Below are 15962 nucleotides of genomic sequence, written 5' to 3'. Positions count from 1 at the left end.
ATGTCAGGTAGCTCAGATATGCAAAAAAGGGAGAGAGGACAAGGAAACGCTGCCAGGAGAGCCTGCAGCCTCACGTGCGTCTTCCGAGCGATCAGCTGGCAGCAGGTGAGGAATCCCACGCTGGGAATTGCATTACGCCCCGCTCGGCGCGACGAGCTGCCAGGCACGAGGTGCTGGAGAGCAGGAGTGTCTGAGGCGAGCGCGGCAGGAGCAGCCCCCGGGACTGGGCTCCACTTGGGGGGTAGGAAGGATGGCCTCCCCCGACTCCCCCTTAGCCTCTCTCGGGGTTTGCTCAGTGTTATCCCCGTTTTCTGTGCGGCACGCAGGCAGCAGCGTTTTGCTTCTCTCTTGAACCGTGTGTGTTTCGAGTCCCGAAGCAAATCCTTCCACCCCTGCATTCCTTAATGACAGCACAAGAATCGCTAATACAAACCAGAGCGGAGCGCTCCGCTCAGGGCAGCGCTGCTTACTCGCGCGGCTTCTGATATTTCCCGTTTTAAGTGATCGTTTTCTACCGACAAAGGCAGCTCCGGAGAGCTTCAGCAGCCACTGCAACGCCGCCACCCCTGACTGCAGCTCCTGCTGCTCATATCTTTACGTAAAAGCGACGTCGTCTGCAGGCTGAGTCCACTCCTCTCCTGTCTTCTCCTCTTCCTTCCCAGCGCGTATTTTCATGTCTCTTTTCAAGAAGAGCCAGGGCAGCGGTGCTGCGTAGGCGCGCAAAGGGCGCGGCGGCCAAGCGATGTCTGCGCGGTCCTGCCTGGCCCACGCGCTTCAATGGCCCTACGCGGAGCTCCGGACGGCCCCAGTGGGAGAAGAGAGCGGCTCGGGGCGGCCGCGGCCCGCGCTTCCCTCGGCACGGCGGGGGGAAACGTTAGTTATAACGGAGAGGCCTCCCAGAACAAAAAGGAAACGATTTCTCGTTGTTGTTATTTTTTTCCCCCTGAAAATCGAGCTGGATTTAGGTTCCTCGATTAAACCTACAGGAACGATCCCGCAGCGCCTCGCAAAAGCAGAGGAGCGGCCAGCTCTCTCCTCTTCTGAGGAGCCGACACTGACGAGAGCCCGCTTCCATCCCGCCGCGCCTGGCAGCCGAGTGGGCGCTGTCGCCGCCGCCCCGGCCCGACGGCTCCCAGCGCCACTCGGTACGGGCAGCCCTCTTGCACCGGGAACCCTAGATACAACCCGGGGGGCGGCGGGTCCCGCGGGTGCCGGGATCCTGCCGGACAGCCTGGCGCAGCTGCCGAACCGGCGGAGCGGGCTCCCGCCCCGTTCTCGACGCCACCCGGCCGGCGCCGAACGCTCGCCGTGCCCCGCGGACAGCCCTGGCCCGGTGCCCCCGCCCGGGCTACTCCACGCACCTGGCAATTCTCGGGAGAAAAAACAGAAGATTGGGGTGGCCTCGTCCTTTCCCGTCCCATTGCCCCGCTCAAGCCAGCTCGGGAGACGCGGCTCTGCCGAGCATGTCCCTGCGGGAGCACGTCCTGCCAGCAGGGACGGCCCCGGGACAGGCAGCGCCCGGGCCGGCTCGCGGGTCGTCTCGGCCCTCGCCTGCTCTCCTGGGGCACCTGCCGAGTGTCTGTGCGGGGAAGGCCACCGGTGCGGGCACGGCCTCCGCCTCGCCGGCCCAGCCCGCTCCCCGGGAGCGGTGGGGCCTCGCCAAACCCCCGGAAGCGCCTCGGAGGCTGCCGAACCCCGCGGCCGCGGAGGGGCCCCGAGGGCCCTGGCGGGCAGCACGGGTGGGGGGCACCGCCGCCCCCATCCCGCTCCGGCTGGCGGGGCCGGTGCAGAGGCTACACAGATGAAAGGCTGCGCTCGCAGGAGTTCCCCGCGCCGTCAGGTCCTGTCGTTCCCCCCCCCCCCCCAACCCCCCCGGGTGCACATGTCAGAGTTCACAGACCTGGCTGCTGCCTTTTACAACACTGAGCTGTAAAAGAGCGGATATTAAACCCGTATAATGGATCCAGCTCCAAGGAGAGGTTGAATTTCCCAGTGAAACGAAGGTATTTGCCCTGAACTGGGAAAGGACCCCTCCGACACCCCCTGGGCTGGGAAACCCGCAGAGCCGTCAGAGACCGGCGGTAAACTCTGCCCCCAGCCTCGCACCTGGCATCGGTCGCCGCGGGGGCACAGCACATGTGCGCGACACGCTGCTGCCAGCCGGGCTCGTCACGCCCGCCCCATCGGGCCCCTGCCCCCGGCAAGCGGCCGGAGAGAGCGCCTGCGTTCGGTGCGACCCGGACCCGAGCCCGGCGCCCGCCGCTGCTGTCACGGGGCCGCCGCCGCCTGCCCGGTCCGTTGGGTCGTTGCGGCTTAGGGCGGGTGAGGGACGGGGCTGAGCCAGTAACACGGCAGGCGCTAGAGCTATGCGAGCGTGCAACTAGAGCCGGGGGCCTGATGAGGCTGAGGAACAGCCTTCGCCTCGGGCGCAGCCCTTATGGGTCGTGCCCGGCGCCGGGTTAGTCGCGGCCACAGCACGGAGCCGCCGGTCGCCGCAGGAGGGGCCGGGTGGCAGAGTTGCTCCGCGTCGGAGCAGCGCGACCGCGCCGGGCCTTAGAGCCGAGCCCGGTCCTGCGGCTCCTTGGGGCGGGTGGGGGGCTCGAGCCCTCCACGCCACGAGGCCATCAGGACGGGCGCTCCACCGGCGGAGGGAATTCGGAGCCCGAGCTTGTCTGCCGCGCTGCCCTCAAAAATCCACTTAGGGAAGATGAAGGCGCATGCAAATGCGTGGCGCCTCCTCGCCTGTGCCTTTAATCATGGTAAATTGGCTCCCGTTCCTCCAGGCCCCCCGAAAAGGCACACGGCGGCACCGCACCGCGCTGGGGTTGGGACTCTCAGCGCTGCGCAGCGCCCGCCGCTCCCCGGGGCTTTCCGGCTCCTCGGCGCGGCACCGACGCCCTGCCTGACCCGCCTCGCTCAGCAATTTTCCTACCCAAATGCTGTCGTGTCGGGAACAGAGAGCAGAGATAGATAGCATCAAGCAGCCTATATCAAAGAGGTCCTGTTAATTAAAATACCGGCTCCGTGCTCGCCGCTTTTCACGCGGCGCGGCCTCCGACCGCATTCTGCCGGATACCGCCGGCACTACCTCCCCTATCGGCCGCCCTGGTTGGCCCCGTCCCTGATCACTGGCCCTGTCACCTGCTCCGTGAGGCCGCCGGGCGAGCAGGGTCGCCTCCCTGGGCCGGGGAACAGCCGCTCGTCAGACGGGCCGGTCCCGGTGGGGCTGCTGCGAGGCACGGGGAGACTCCGCGTGGTTCACGGAACATTTGTTTGCATTACTGAGCAGCAGTCCGATAATTTATTGTTATTGTTATTAGTAACTACACTTAGTAGCTCGTTCACATCCATCCTTCCGAGGGGGGAGCGCGGGCTGGATCAGTCACCGTCGTGCACCGGCGGCGGCGGCGGCTCCTCCCGGGCCGGGGCCGTTCCGCTAGGGCTACCGAGCCAAATCGGCCAGGTCCTGGGACCGCCCGCACGTAGGCGGCCGGGGGAGAGGCCCGGCGACGTGGAAGCACCGGGCGGCGGGCGCCGCCGCCGGGAGCTCGGTCGGAGCTGCGGGCTTGCAGAGCCAGTCTAGAGAGCGCCCTGTTGTGGGAAGCTCCGTGGACAACCGGCAGCGAGGCCGCCCGAGGGGCGGCCGCCGGTCTCCGTGCCGGTGCCGAATCTAGGCATCTGTCCGCCGTGCCGGCAGCCTGGTGCCCCAGCTCCCCGAACGCTCCCGCCACGGGCGTTTTTCTGTGCACCGGCGTCGGCCGCTGGCGAGCGGGGAAGGCCGGGGCTCCGCAGGGGAGCGAGATGCAGAGTCCGGCTGTGGGTGGAGAAGAACAGGACACAGTGAGCCGTTGGCACGCGGCTGCCCGGGGCCTCCCCCCACGCCCCGCTGCCGCGGTGCCGCAGAGCTGGGGCCGGCGGCCGCGCACCGCCAGGCTGGAGGCCTGTCCGGCCCGTCCGGAGGTGGGAAACGCCGGCGTCTCCGCGCTGCACGGCACCCGGTCCGCTCAGCCCCGCTCGCCCCGGCCCCGCCGCTCGCCCCGGCTGACCCCGCGCCCGCGGAGCCCCTGCCGTGCCGCCGCGCGCCGGCAGGGGGCAGGCTGCGCCCGGGCCCCGCCGCACCGGGCACCGGGCCCGGCCAGCCGGGGTCAGCCCGGCCGGGCCGCGCCGGCGCCGCCCCCGCCCGGGGCAGCCCCAGCCCTGCCCGCGCGGCTCCGGCCGCACGCCTCGGGGGCCGCACTCGCCGCACGGCCGGACCGCACGGCCGGCACCAAGCCGCAGCCTGCGGAGCGCCGGGCACCCCACTGCTCGCGCCCACCTCAGCAGGGGAGCGGGCGGTGCCCGTCGGTACTGGGGAAAATACGCGTTCAGGCAGCCGGGAATGTGCACAGACAGACTGCACAGACGCCCACGCATCCGCCGGCACCGCACGCTTTTGCGGTGAAAGCCCGGCGCCCCCCTTCCCTCGTGCGGAGACGCCCGTGGCCCTCCCGGGTTCCGCGCGGTTCCGTCCCGCTCACGGGTGGGGTCGGGCCGCGCTCCCCGCAGCGCCGGGTACCCGCATGCATGTGCACCGGGCGGGACCGGCGGGCCAGGAACCGGGACGGGGCGGCGCGTCCCGGCGGCCGCGGGGGAGTCGGTGCAGAGGGCTCGGCCGTTGTTAGTTATCCCGATGGCTCCTTCCTCCTGCCTCGTTCGGGAAGGACTGGGACCGGCTGCGTTTCTTGTTCGACTCTCAAATTTAACTCAAAACAAAGAGATTTGCCTTGCAAATAAAAGGACAATTCGAAGGAAGCCGCGGGGAGGTGGGGCTACTTAGTCTGGTTAGGGTTTATTTCTGTGATGGTTTTGCGCGTGGGTGTTTTAATTGCATTTCGTTTTTCGTTAAAAGCATTGTATAAACCTATATAACACCTCATCGAATTGTTCTCGAGGCAGGAGCGGGGATAACAATTACCCGGCGCAGTTCTCGTATACACACAAGGAGAGAAGCAACAAACCTTTAGTGTGATATTTGCGAGTAAAAGCCCACGAACAAAGCTGGAATTACTGCTGCGGGTGCAGGGCTGGGGGCTTTCGCTCTGCTTCCCGGTCCCGCTGCTCAGCGCTGCCTTTTCGTTGGGTTTGAGGAGGGTTTTTTTTTTCCTCGTTCTTTTATAGCCAGAATTTACGAAAACTCCTGCGGAACAGGGGCTTTAATTTTCCACACAGTTGTAGCAGATAATTTGATGGAAGCCCTGTGTGATGGAGAACTCCGGATCCTTACACGAAAATAGGAAGGGGACATAAAAAATTAATGTGAACGAGCAGCTTTTGCGCCACTGATTGAACTGTGAAATCTTAGCAGCCTTTATCTTGATCTCAGAATTAAATAATCATATATTATTTTTTCAGCATTAATGACAAAGATTTTCCGATTTCTACCGCCTAGAACAAAAACAAATAGGCTCTATTACTGAAAACCTTTCCCAAAATAATTTACTAAAACACAATGACGAATTTCTTTCAAGGATTTTTCCGTGAGAAAACGGCATAAAAAGAAGTTTTATCTTAAGACCCACAAAATAGAAGCATTAAGTAATTAAAATTAACACTCGTCCTGCTTATTAAGTATCAATATTTTGGGAGCATTACAAAATATACTCCTTCTTTTGACAGGGTCGTGGCATATCACGGGTCACATTAAGAATCTCCGCAAATAATATTTTCTGGATTTTCATTTCCTCATATTTGGATTTTAACGGTATCGGGGGGAAAAAGCAAACAAAGATACAAACAAAAACGAAAAAACAAAAAAAAACACGAAAGAGGAGCCGGCAGCGCGGGGTCCGGCGCTCCATGCGGGATCGCTTTTCCCGTCGGTTTTTGCCTCAGAGGGAATCCCGGCGCGGTGAGCGCGGGCTGTCCCGCACACGCACGCGCCGCACCCCGCACCGAGCCCCGCGCGTTCAAAAGCGTTAGCGACCGACCCGAGCGGGCAGCGCTGCTGCGGGAGCGGGCACGGGCTCCGCCGCCGCAGAGGCACCCGCAGCCCTCGGGCCGCTGCTCCGCCGGAGCTTTCCCGCTGCCAGCCTCGGCGTGACGGCTCGGAGCCGCCCTTCGGAAAAGGCCGTGCGCGGCACGATCCCCGGTGCCCCGTCCCGCGTGCCCGCCGGGGCCGGTCGCGCCGCCGCCGTCCGCGGGACAGACCCGCGTCCCCGCCGGTCCCGGGCGCCCCGAGGGAGGGTCCTGCCGCCACCTGCCCGCGGCCCGGCGCTGGACGCGCGCTGCTACCTACCCCGGACAGGGCAGGAGCCAAGAGCCGCCGTTGGGCCGGGAGCAGCGCGGGGCGCGGACCGGGGAGCGGGGCAGCCGGGGCCCCGCTCATCCGCCACCCTCGGCAGCCAAGATCGTTCTCCCCCTCCGCGGCCCGCGGGGGCGCGACCCGAGCCCGCGCTGCCCGCGCCGCTCGGCCGCCCCGGGGTGCACGGAGCCGGCCGCCCCGGGCGCCGCCGCGCTTCAGGGGCCACGGGGGCCCGGCGGGGCCAGGGCACTATTTGACGTCGAGGAGACGGATCACCGCGGCGCAGCGATACGCCGCGCACCAATGGAGTTCAAATGTCAGCAAGTTTGAGGAGGGGTGAGGCGCCGGGGGGTGTGTTCCTCCGCCGCGGCCCCTGCTCTAAACGGCGCGGCTCCTCGGGCCGCCGCACGGCTCAGGGGCTGGGAGCGCCGGGAGCCCCGTGCCCCGCCCGGCCCGCCGCGCCCGCGCTCCGCCCGGCACGGCCCGCCCCGGGAGGGCCCTCCGCGCCAAGCAGGGCGTGGGTCCGGCGCTGCCGGCGAGCAGGTGACACCGCGGCTGCCCGGCGCCGTGTGCGCGGCATGTGCGCGCCCGTGTAGCGGGGCGGCCCCATGGGCGGCGGCGCCGGCTCCTGCCTCTGCCCCCCGTCTCTGGAAGCCCGGGCAGGAAACGCTCCTCATGTCTTCCAGATAAAAATAAAAGCGACTCCTTCCTCCCGGCCGCAGAGTGTCCCCGCGCCCGGCCCGACGCGGGGCTGAGCTGGCCCCGCCGCCCGGCAGCGCCTCTCGCCGCCGCTCATGGACATCGCGACGGGTCCCGAATCCTTGGAGAGGTGCTTCCCGCGGGGCCCACCGGACTGCGCCAAGATGCTGGACGGCATTAAAATGGAAGACCACCCCCTGCGCTCGGGGCCGGCCACGCTGGGAGTGCTGCTGGGTGAGTTGTCGGTCGCTGCTTGACTACGCTGAAAGCGGTCCCGCGCACCGCTCGGTGCCCGCGGCTGCGCTCCGAGCGGCCCGGCCGATCTGATGCCGACTGTGGCCGGTCAGCCCCTGACCGGTGCGGGGCGCGGGACTGTCTCGCCGGCATGTGCGGTGCGCGGGACCGGCGGCAGCCGTCGAGCTCGGTGTTACCGACCGGCTGGGCCGGGCGGACTGCGCTGCCCGGGACGGGGACTGGGGAGCGGGGCCGGGTTGTGTCGGGGCTGGGAGCGGGGCCAGGTGGGGCCAGGGCCGGCGCCTGACGCCGCCGTCTGCCGTTGCAGGGTCGGAGTGCCAGCACCAGGCCGTCTGCGAGGGCTGCCAGCGGCCCATCTCGGACCGGTTCCTGATGCGGGTGAACGAGTCCTCCTGGCATGAGGAGTGCCTACAGTGCGCCGCGTGCCAGCAGGCGCTCACCACCAGCTGCTACTTCCGGGACCGCAAGCTCTACTGCAAGCAGGACTACCAACAGTAAGGGCGCGGGGGGCGGCGGGGGTCCCGCCGGGGCGGCCCGGCCCGGCCCGGGGCGCGCGGCGGACTCTGGGCGTGTTCCCGATCGGGCCGCGCCCCGTGCCCGGCAGAGCGGGGCAGCCCGGCACCGGGCTCACGGCTACGGGTGGCGGCCACGGCGAGCGGGGACCCCGGCGTAGGCTGCGCGGCGGGCACGAATGGGACCGAAGACACCGAGCCGTGCCGTCCGACCCAGGCGGGGCTGCCTCCCGCCCCGGGCCCGTGCGGTGCCGTCGGAGGGGACGGCGATGGGGCGGCCCGGCCCGGTTTGGGCTGCGCAGGCAGCGCCGCGCTCAGAGCCGTCCCGCGGCACTCTCCTGCCCGCCGCAAGTCTCGTCCCGCCGCCGCCCGCTGCCCCGGAGCCGCTCCGAGGGGCTCGGGGCCGGCCGCAGCGCCGCCCGGCCCGCAGAATGGCCGCTGCCCCTGCCCGGCGGCGGGGCCGTCGCTGCGCTGCTGCGGGCCGGCCCGCTGGAGCGGCCGTCGGGCGCGGCGGGGCCCGGCCGAGGGACCGGCGCAGCGGCGGGAGAAGCCCGGGCCGAGCTTGGCCACGGCCCCGGCCCCGCCGTTGCCCGCACTCTCTCTTATTCCGGCTTTATCCCCAAATGTCAGGCGCTGTCGGGAGCGGCCCCCGCCGCGTCGCGGCCCCGCGTAGGGACGGAGCCCGGCCCCGAGCCGGGCCGCCCTCCCCTGCAGAAGCCCACTTCATGCTTGTCACCTAAATTGAGGATCCTTTTTGTGCCGGGAGGGGGGCGAACATGGGCATTTCAATCACTAGGACATAATATGGCTCTGCTAGAAGTCTGGCAACAAACAAAGAACAACAACTATTGGTTTGCATCAACTTTTGTCAGGCATTCAGCAGGCATCCAGAAAGGCCTGAAGTGGCTTAGTGGCAACAATGTGCATTTCATAGCTACAGCATGAAAATCCATCTCCATGGAAACGGGTAGTAAATGCTAACATGACATGCTGAGTATAAATATTGTGAGGGTTATAACTCTTGTATAAATGGCCCAGATAAATGTCCCCCTGTTTAGGAATTACAACAAAACATGTTATTTCATGCTGCAGCCCTCGCTAGCTCCCAGAGAGTCCTCCATGGCCCGGGCACTGTGCATGGGAATAACTCAAGGCTTGCCCCTGGGCTGCCGCCATCCCGCCCTCGTGGGGCTGGCGCTGCGGCACCTTTAGGGTTTTCTCGTGCCCTGTTTAGGGAGCCCGTCCACAGGCTTTGCCTTTCATTTCTACACAAAATAAACCACCCTGTGGTAGCTGTAGTTGTAGATCGGTGAAACTTCTTTTTCTGTAGGTAGTAACACCTTAGATATTTTTATTAATTAGTAAAAAATGTCGAATAGTCTTTAGGCTACCTAAAAAAGCATTATTTGGCAATGTAAATATTTACATTAATTGCAAATAAATGTACTCTCCAAGTTCCCAACTTAGTTTCTGTAAAATAAAGAATTGTACTTAGTGACCTAAAAAGCAAGATCAGAGACTATTGCTTTGTAAAACAAAAATACTTTTCTGACTGAAAAGAGAATTGTTACTGCTTCAGAACTTCCCGTATTACCAAAAGTGTCCAATTGTAGAGGGGGAAAATGGGGTAACCAGGCTGCCGAGCAATAAAAAGATATCAACATGTTGGCCTTTGTTGAATCCCAGCACCTAGTGTGACATGACATGGTGCCCTGCTGTGTGTGCCCCCGAGGACTGACAGCGGCAGCGGCTCACGGGAAGGGGAGGGGAGACACGGTAAATCAAAATTTGTTTTCTCTGAGATTTTATTAGCCCAAAAGAGCAAACATGTGAAGAAACTGTGCTGGCACGGATTGTGTGCCCTTTCAGAGCTGGAGAAATATTCGTTTATGGTAGCTAGAGGATAAAAATAGCTGTCTGTCCGTGCAAGTGGCCCTGGGCTGTGCAGTACGGAGGGTCAGCTTTATCCATCAGACTGGGGGGAGCGAAGCCGTGAGCGAGCTGTGAGAGGCAGCCACAGCGAGAGGACATAGCCGATGCTGGAACACCGGGATGGGAAATGCTTGTGGGCTCAGTGAGAGTGCCTTGGGCTAGTGAGATGGAATGGAACCGGTACGGAGGAAGACAGGGATCAGTAATATCAGATGCTTTTTGTTATCCTGAGTCCTATTTACAGATATCTGGGGAAAATTAAAAAAAAAAAAAAAAAAAAAAAAAGAGAATAAAGTTTATTTAAATATCTCAGTTCCTGAAATTTGCCTTAAATAGATTTTTCTGTACGTAGTAATGTAATTTAAAAGGTCAGATTTCTCCAGAACTCCCAGGACTATAATCAAGTGCTGTGTATATATCTTTGGGAAAATGGTGTCTCATCTTTCTAATGAAAGCAAGCTTCTGATGGGTCAGATATCAGACCTTACACCTTTCCCTGGGTCAGGAATGATTGCTGCCCATCCTTGGATGAGGGCAATTCACATTAGGGGGAAGGGTGAAAACAGTTTTTCTTTTTCTTTATTATTTTTATTTTTTTAAGAAAAATGTTGGCTGTGGGAAGCTACCCTTGTGCTTGGAATGTTACAGCAAATCCTGGGGGAGGTGGATTAGTAGCCCAAGCCCAGTTTGAAGTAGTCAGAGGTGCCTGATAAATGTAATTTATCACAAAAATATCATCAGTATGTCAATGGGATAAGCTGGGCATGTATTTTGGTCTCTTTTTAAAGAAGGAATTCAACTTGCATGAGTACACACTGATGTTTTGAGTTAATGCAAAGTGCTTATTTTGCTAAAATTTAGGATTTTGAGGGTCAGGTGCATTTGATGGCAAGGTTTTTAAGAAAAAAAAATCCCAGAGCAGGGGCACCAGGGAAGGCTGGCTTTCACAAGCCCCAGTCAAGCAGAATCTCTTTGATTTTAATTAGAACTTTGCCAAATTGCTGCAGCTTGGAACCTTACACTGTGGTGGTGTTTTTTGTTTTTGTTTTTGTTTTTTTTTTTTTTTTTTTAAAGAAGTTTTCTTTCTGAGAAATTGAATCCTTCAGAATTAATGTTTTTTTGTTTTTTGTTTTTTTGTTTGTTTTTTTTTTTCAAAAATAGAAGGCTTGTGGTAGTTGTATTTTGTTTCTTTCCTTAAATTAATTTACTTATTGTATGACTCCTAACAGTGCTTTCTACTACAAAACGTTAGTATTTATAAATGCTACATTTATTTTCTATTTGTGTATTTCTTTTTCTTTTTTTTTTTTTTTTTTTTTTTTGCGATTGTGCCTTTCTGTTTTTTTTCTCTCACTGCCCAGTGTTATACAGCGATTTGCCCTAGTTCTTGCTGATAGCAAAAAAAGATATGTTATGAAAAATAACTGTTCCAGGATATGTATTTAATATCTAAGCAATGCATATAATTTATAGAAAGATCTGCATACCTGTTAAAGTTTTGGAAAATAAATGCTCTAAAAGAGGATTTTATTCAGGGGACCAGATAGCAAACACCCACAGTTGCTATGTCGTAATTTTTCATTAATGCATTCTAAGTTTTGCTTAGGGTGAGAAAGAAATATTCAGGTTCTTTTTCATGTGTCAGGTATTGTTTCAGCATCACTTTTGGATGCTGTTAAAAAGACCCACCATGTATTTCTGTTCTTCATCTTTGAGTCCTTTCTTGTCGGTGGCTGGGCTTGGTTTTGCTGCGCAGTCAGCACGGAGCAACACGTCCCTCGCAGGAAGGAAAGGGAACCCCATGAAGCCTCGGTGCTGCGGGGAAGCCTTGCCCTCTCCAGATTTTGGGAATGCTTTCACGCAAGCCTAACACTGAGGCTGATGTTTCCCACTTCAGTTGCGTTTTAGATTCAAAATACAACAAAAGCTTCCCGTCAGTGAGTGTCTCTCGGTTTTGTGACTGTTCTTTCTCGCAGAGCACGGGCTGTGGAATGTGGTAGGAGCCCGGTGCAGGAGGGACCAGAGCTCTCGGATTCTGCTGCATGCACAATGGACAATAGCAATCTGCTAACGGCAGGATTTGATGTGTTTCCAGTGTTCCTGGTTTATTTTTAACGGAGGATCTGTTCGGCTCATGGGTGCAGTCGTGCAGCACTGTGAGCTCAGCAGAACCCTGTGGATCGGGGGATCCCTCCAGCTGCCTTCGCTCTGTGCTGGCTGGGCACTGGTCCTTGTGTGCGGGTCACTAGGGAACAACACAGAAACCAGGTGAAACTTAGAGACAGGAGCAGCCTAAGCACATGCCCAGGACATGGAGTAATTATTAAAGTTATGTCATCCACTAAAAATGCTTTTCCAAGTCACTGGAATACTCTGGCATTTTTTCTGAAAGCCCCAGCAGCCCTGCACCACCGGTCTCATCAGCCCCCTAGAAAATCCTCTGTACGATGAGCCTTTTGTGGCACCTCGGAGCAGTCCCCAGAGCGGGAGCACGGAGGAAACGTGGCTGTAATTCCAGCGGTGACGTCAGCAGAGTGGCCGTGCTGGGCCGGGCCCCTGCGGGTCCCCGGGCCGGGGCTCCGTCCCCGCGGGTGGCAGCGGCCCCGGCCCCAGCGCCACCTCGGCAGCGCTGGCCATGGGCCACCCGCTGGGTCGGGGCTGGGCTGCCTGAGTGCTGCCGGGGATCTGGGAAGGAATGTTTCCAGGATTTGGGGAGACATTTTGGTTTGCTGCTGCAATCACTGTATCATTGGACAAAATAATTGCAATGGAAAGGCGCGATTTGCACTGATCCGTGACAGAAAACGATAGGGAAGATCTTTGTGTAGTATAGGCAATATGCAATTAAATTATCAGTAGTATATTTTATAATGCTTTACTTCTACCCTGAAAAAAAAAATCATAGATGTGAAGTACATTGAAAAATTTTTTTCACTTGTTATAACAAACAGGAATACTTTGCATTCTGTTTAGAAATTGAGTGTGTTATTTTTTTGGTCTAAATTTTTGAGGTAGTTCAAAGGCATACATCCCCTTTACAACTATCAATAATATATCATGATACAACAGCTGGATTATGATGTCTCTTTTTAAACTAATTATGCTATCAGTGTGTTCCAGTGGTAAATGCACACCCCTGTCACTTCCCTCCGTTTTGGGGCAGCCTGTAAACCCTGGTATCTCCTGAAGTGCTCACTGCTCTGGTGAACCTGAAAGTGGTGGTGGGGGGGGCAGATTTAGCCAGCGGCTGCTTCATTTGGTCAGATATCTGGGCAGAAGTAGTCGGGAGAAAAAAGGAGTATGCTTTTCTTAACACAGCTATGCAGCTATGATTTTTTTTTTCCCAGACAAAATTTGAACTTGGACTAAATCTGATTTTTCTTGCAGTAACAGGAATTGATTCAATTTTATTTAATACCTCTTTCTTCTGGAATGGCGAGGCAGCAGATAAAGGGATTGGCTAGAGGAGACCTGAGCCCCTGCGCGCTCGGCGCGGAGGCCAGCGGGAGGTTTGGGAGGTTTCGGCGCTCGAGGAACGCCTGGGGCCCTCCCGGCTGGAACGGAACGCGCCGGGGCTGCGCCGGGGCTCGGTGGGGCGGTTTCGGGGCCAGAGAGAGGGCTCAGTGGCTACCTGGTGTTGGTCGCCACTGGCCGGCTGGGAGCAGAGCCCGCGCCTGCCGGCCGTGCGCGGAGCTCCCTGCGCTCCGCGGGGCTCCCGGCAGCTCGGGGCGAGCGCGGAGTGTAAATAGAGAGCAGCGTTTCAGGGCAACGTTAGAACAGGATTTTACGCGGCTTGGGCCGGCTTGGACCAAGTTGCATAAAATGCAGAGTCAGTCTTGCTGTGGATTTCAAACCCCAGCAAGATGGAAAAAGGCCGTTGCTGTGTCCTCCGTAGAAGGGGTACAAGGGCAAACGACAGACTCACAAAAACCAGGAAAATTCTTCTTTTTGCCTACAGTTTTTTCCCCCACATGATAAGTCGTGTTAATGCTCAAGTGAGGTAAGAAACGAGCAAATAAATAAATAAAGCGGTGAAGTGACTTGATCAGCAATCTCCAGTAAAGGTAAACAAACCAGGTATTGCTCTGGGATGGCTTGGTGTGGTAGGAAGGGGTTTTGGCATGATTTGGGATGATTACATTACTCACAAGGCAAAGATTGACTCATAATGAAATGATAGTTTCTTGTTCACTGCAGAACATAAAATTTCCACATTTGTTTTGAAACAAAGGACAAGATTACTTATAAGTAACAATGTGTTGTGAGCCCCAACAGCAGTAGCCAAACAAGGGAACTAGAGGAGTGTCGAGATAAATGGGTACAATTAGGAACAGCGTTTTCCTTTCTCTGGGTGAATTGAAATAACTAAATGAAGTGGGCAGGAAGTTTTTATTGAATATCCACCTTGCGGACTCTGTAGTTGTGGTTTGGTACAGCCATAGCTATGAATGAAAACTGATCTTTTTGATAAAAAAGTATTAGAATTTATTTAAAAAGCAGAGGTGTTTTCTGAGTTATGGTATTTTATAAAATGTATCAGGGAGATAACCTCATTTTGCAGCAGTGGAGCATTAACAGCACTGTTTACATTTGGGAAAGAGACATGACTTTTCTCCATTAGTAACTACGTAAAAAAAGCACATTAACAGCTTCACATCTAACTTAAAATTAATGGTGAAAGTCAAGCTAGGCTTCCGAGTCTGAGGGGAGAATGTATAAAAGATAAAAAGATGAAAATGCTCATAAGGTAAAATGAGCCTGAGTTTTTGTTTGAAATGCAGTGTTAGTGTTTCTAGCATGCATGCTAATATAGATCTGAATCTTCAGTGCCTTGTTCAGGCAAATTATTCACTGGTTTTAGAAGCCTCTTTAAATTCAATACAAAATGGGGACAGATACTCAACTTTTTTCCTTTTAAAAAAAAAATTATTTTTACATATCAACTTACGTTTACTTTACGTTCCTGGACTTGCTTTAGCTAGACTTATTCTTCTTAAAAGCAATACTGTCTTGCCCCTGCCTAGCTCTTCGCATACCTGCAGTTTCTCTGGCCACGCCGGGAGAGCCACGTCCAGCAGCCGTGGCTGCTGCAGCCCCCAGCCCAGAGCCAGCCCTGGCCCCAGCGGCACTGCCAGGACAGGGTGGGAGGACAGGGCTCCTGCCCCTGGGCCTCAACAGGCTGCTCTCGAAACAGCCATTTTGCAAAATAGGCTCTGGTTGTTAAAAAGCAAATTGCTGGTAACTGTTTTCTCCTCTTACATGACCAACACGTACCCCAAATAAGTGCGCTGCCATGGCCCTTTTCCGTGTGCTGAATATACCTCATAAATAGCAACACCATGCGTGGTATGTTGTGCAGTTCTAATGCAGATTATTTTCAAGCAAAACCCTTAAAATGAAATATTTGTAGTCACCACAGAGTGTCTGCTGTCTCAGGAGGGTGCAATGTTGAGGTCAGCAGGCACACAGGGTCTGATTGCACCGGCACCCCAGCGGCCCTGCCCGGCCCTCCTGTGCATGGCTCATCACCTCGCTCTCACAGAACGGGGGTTTTACCTTTCACAAACTATTTGCCTGTGGGCAGCGAACGAGTAGACTTTTCTGAGATTGTATTACAGTGAAGGGATTGTTAATATGACTAATTTCAGTTCGTTATTTTCCTGGGTTTGAAATTTTACAGCGATCTTCCTCACAGATACAGCAGAACTGCTGTAGCACAAATGGATTAAACACCCTTGATTTCAGCGTATATAAGGTATTGCACATTTCTTTGGGACTCGTTAAGTGTTTGTGCTCTGATTCTCCTGTAACAGGCAAATAGAACACTTGTTATGGAGGTCATTTCCTTACTTCCAAAACATAATATTTTCTTTAATATGCGCAAAATTTTCCTCTGCAAACATTGACATGAACTTGTGAACATGCAATTCCTATTGGCTTCAGTGAGAGCCATCCTCGCTCATCAAAGGAGGGAATTTGGCTCTTGATTTTACTGCAATCAGTGTTTTATTTATAATGTACAACAGTGCACGTGCACTCTCCCAGTAAGAGCTGATGGGATTTATGTGCACATGCTGAGGACCAAATCCTCCTGGTAGCTGTCAGGAAGTTTACTTTCACATGCTTGTTCCTTGGTGTAACCTGAATCACCATTCACTGATGACAAAAACAAAACAAAACCAAACAAAGAATAATTGTCTACCTCAGATGGTTTTTTTTTTGCAGTTGTTACTTTCATCATACGAGTATTATGATAGCGAGCAAGCAAGCCTGAATTTGCAGAA

At 56.6% G+C, this 15962-nt stretch overlaps 1 protein-coding gene across 1 annotated transcript in view; it reads left to right on the top strand.

Moving 5' to 3' along the window:
* Nucleotides 1-6157: 6157 nt before the first annotated feature.
* Nucleotides 6158-15962, top strand: part of LMX1B (LIM homeobox transcription factor 1 beta) — an 85621-nt gene continuing 75816 nt past the window's right edge. The window contains exons 1-2 of the mRNA XM_068210859.1: nucleotides 6158-7213; nucleotides 7542-7728. Of these exons, the coding sequence (XP_068066960.1) occupies nucleotides 7075-7213; nucleotides 7542-7728 (326 nt within the window). The 5' untranslated portion in view covers nucleotides 6158-7074. The remainder of the gene's footprint in view (nucleotides 7214-7541; nucleotides 7729-15962) is intronic.

The sequence above is a fragment of the Anomalospiza imberbis genome, chromosome 21 (assembly GCF_031753505.1).
Source record: "Anomalospiza imberbis isolate Cuckoo-Finch-1a 21T00152 chromosome 21, ASM3175350v1, whole genome shotgun sequence".
Classification (NCBI taxonomy): domain Eukaryota; kingdom Metazoa; phylum Chordata; class Aves; order Passeriformes; family Viduidae; genus Anomalospiza; species Anomalospiza imberbis.
The sequence above is the reverse complement of the archived record's forward strand: the minus strand, read 5'-3'. Positions and strand labels throughout refer to the sequence as shown.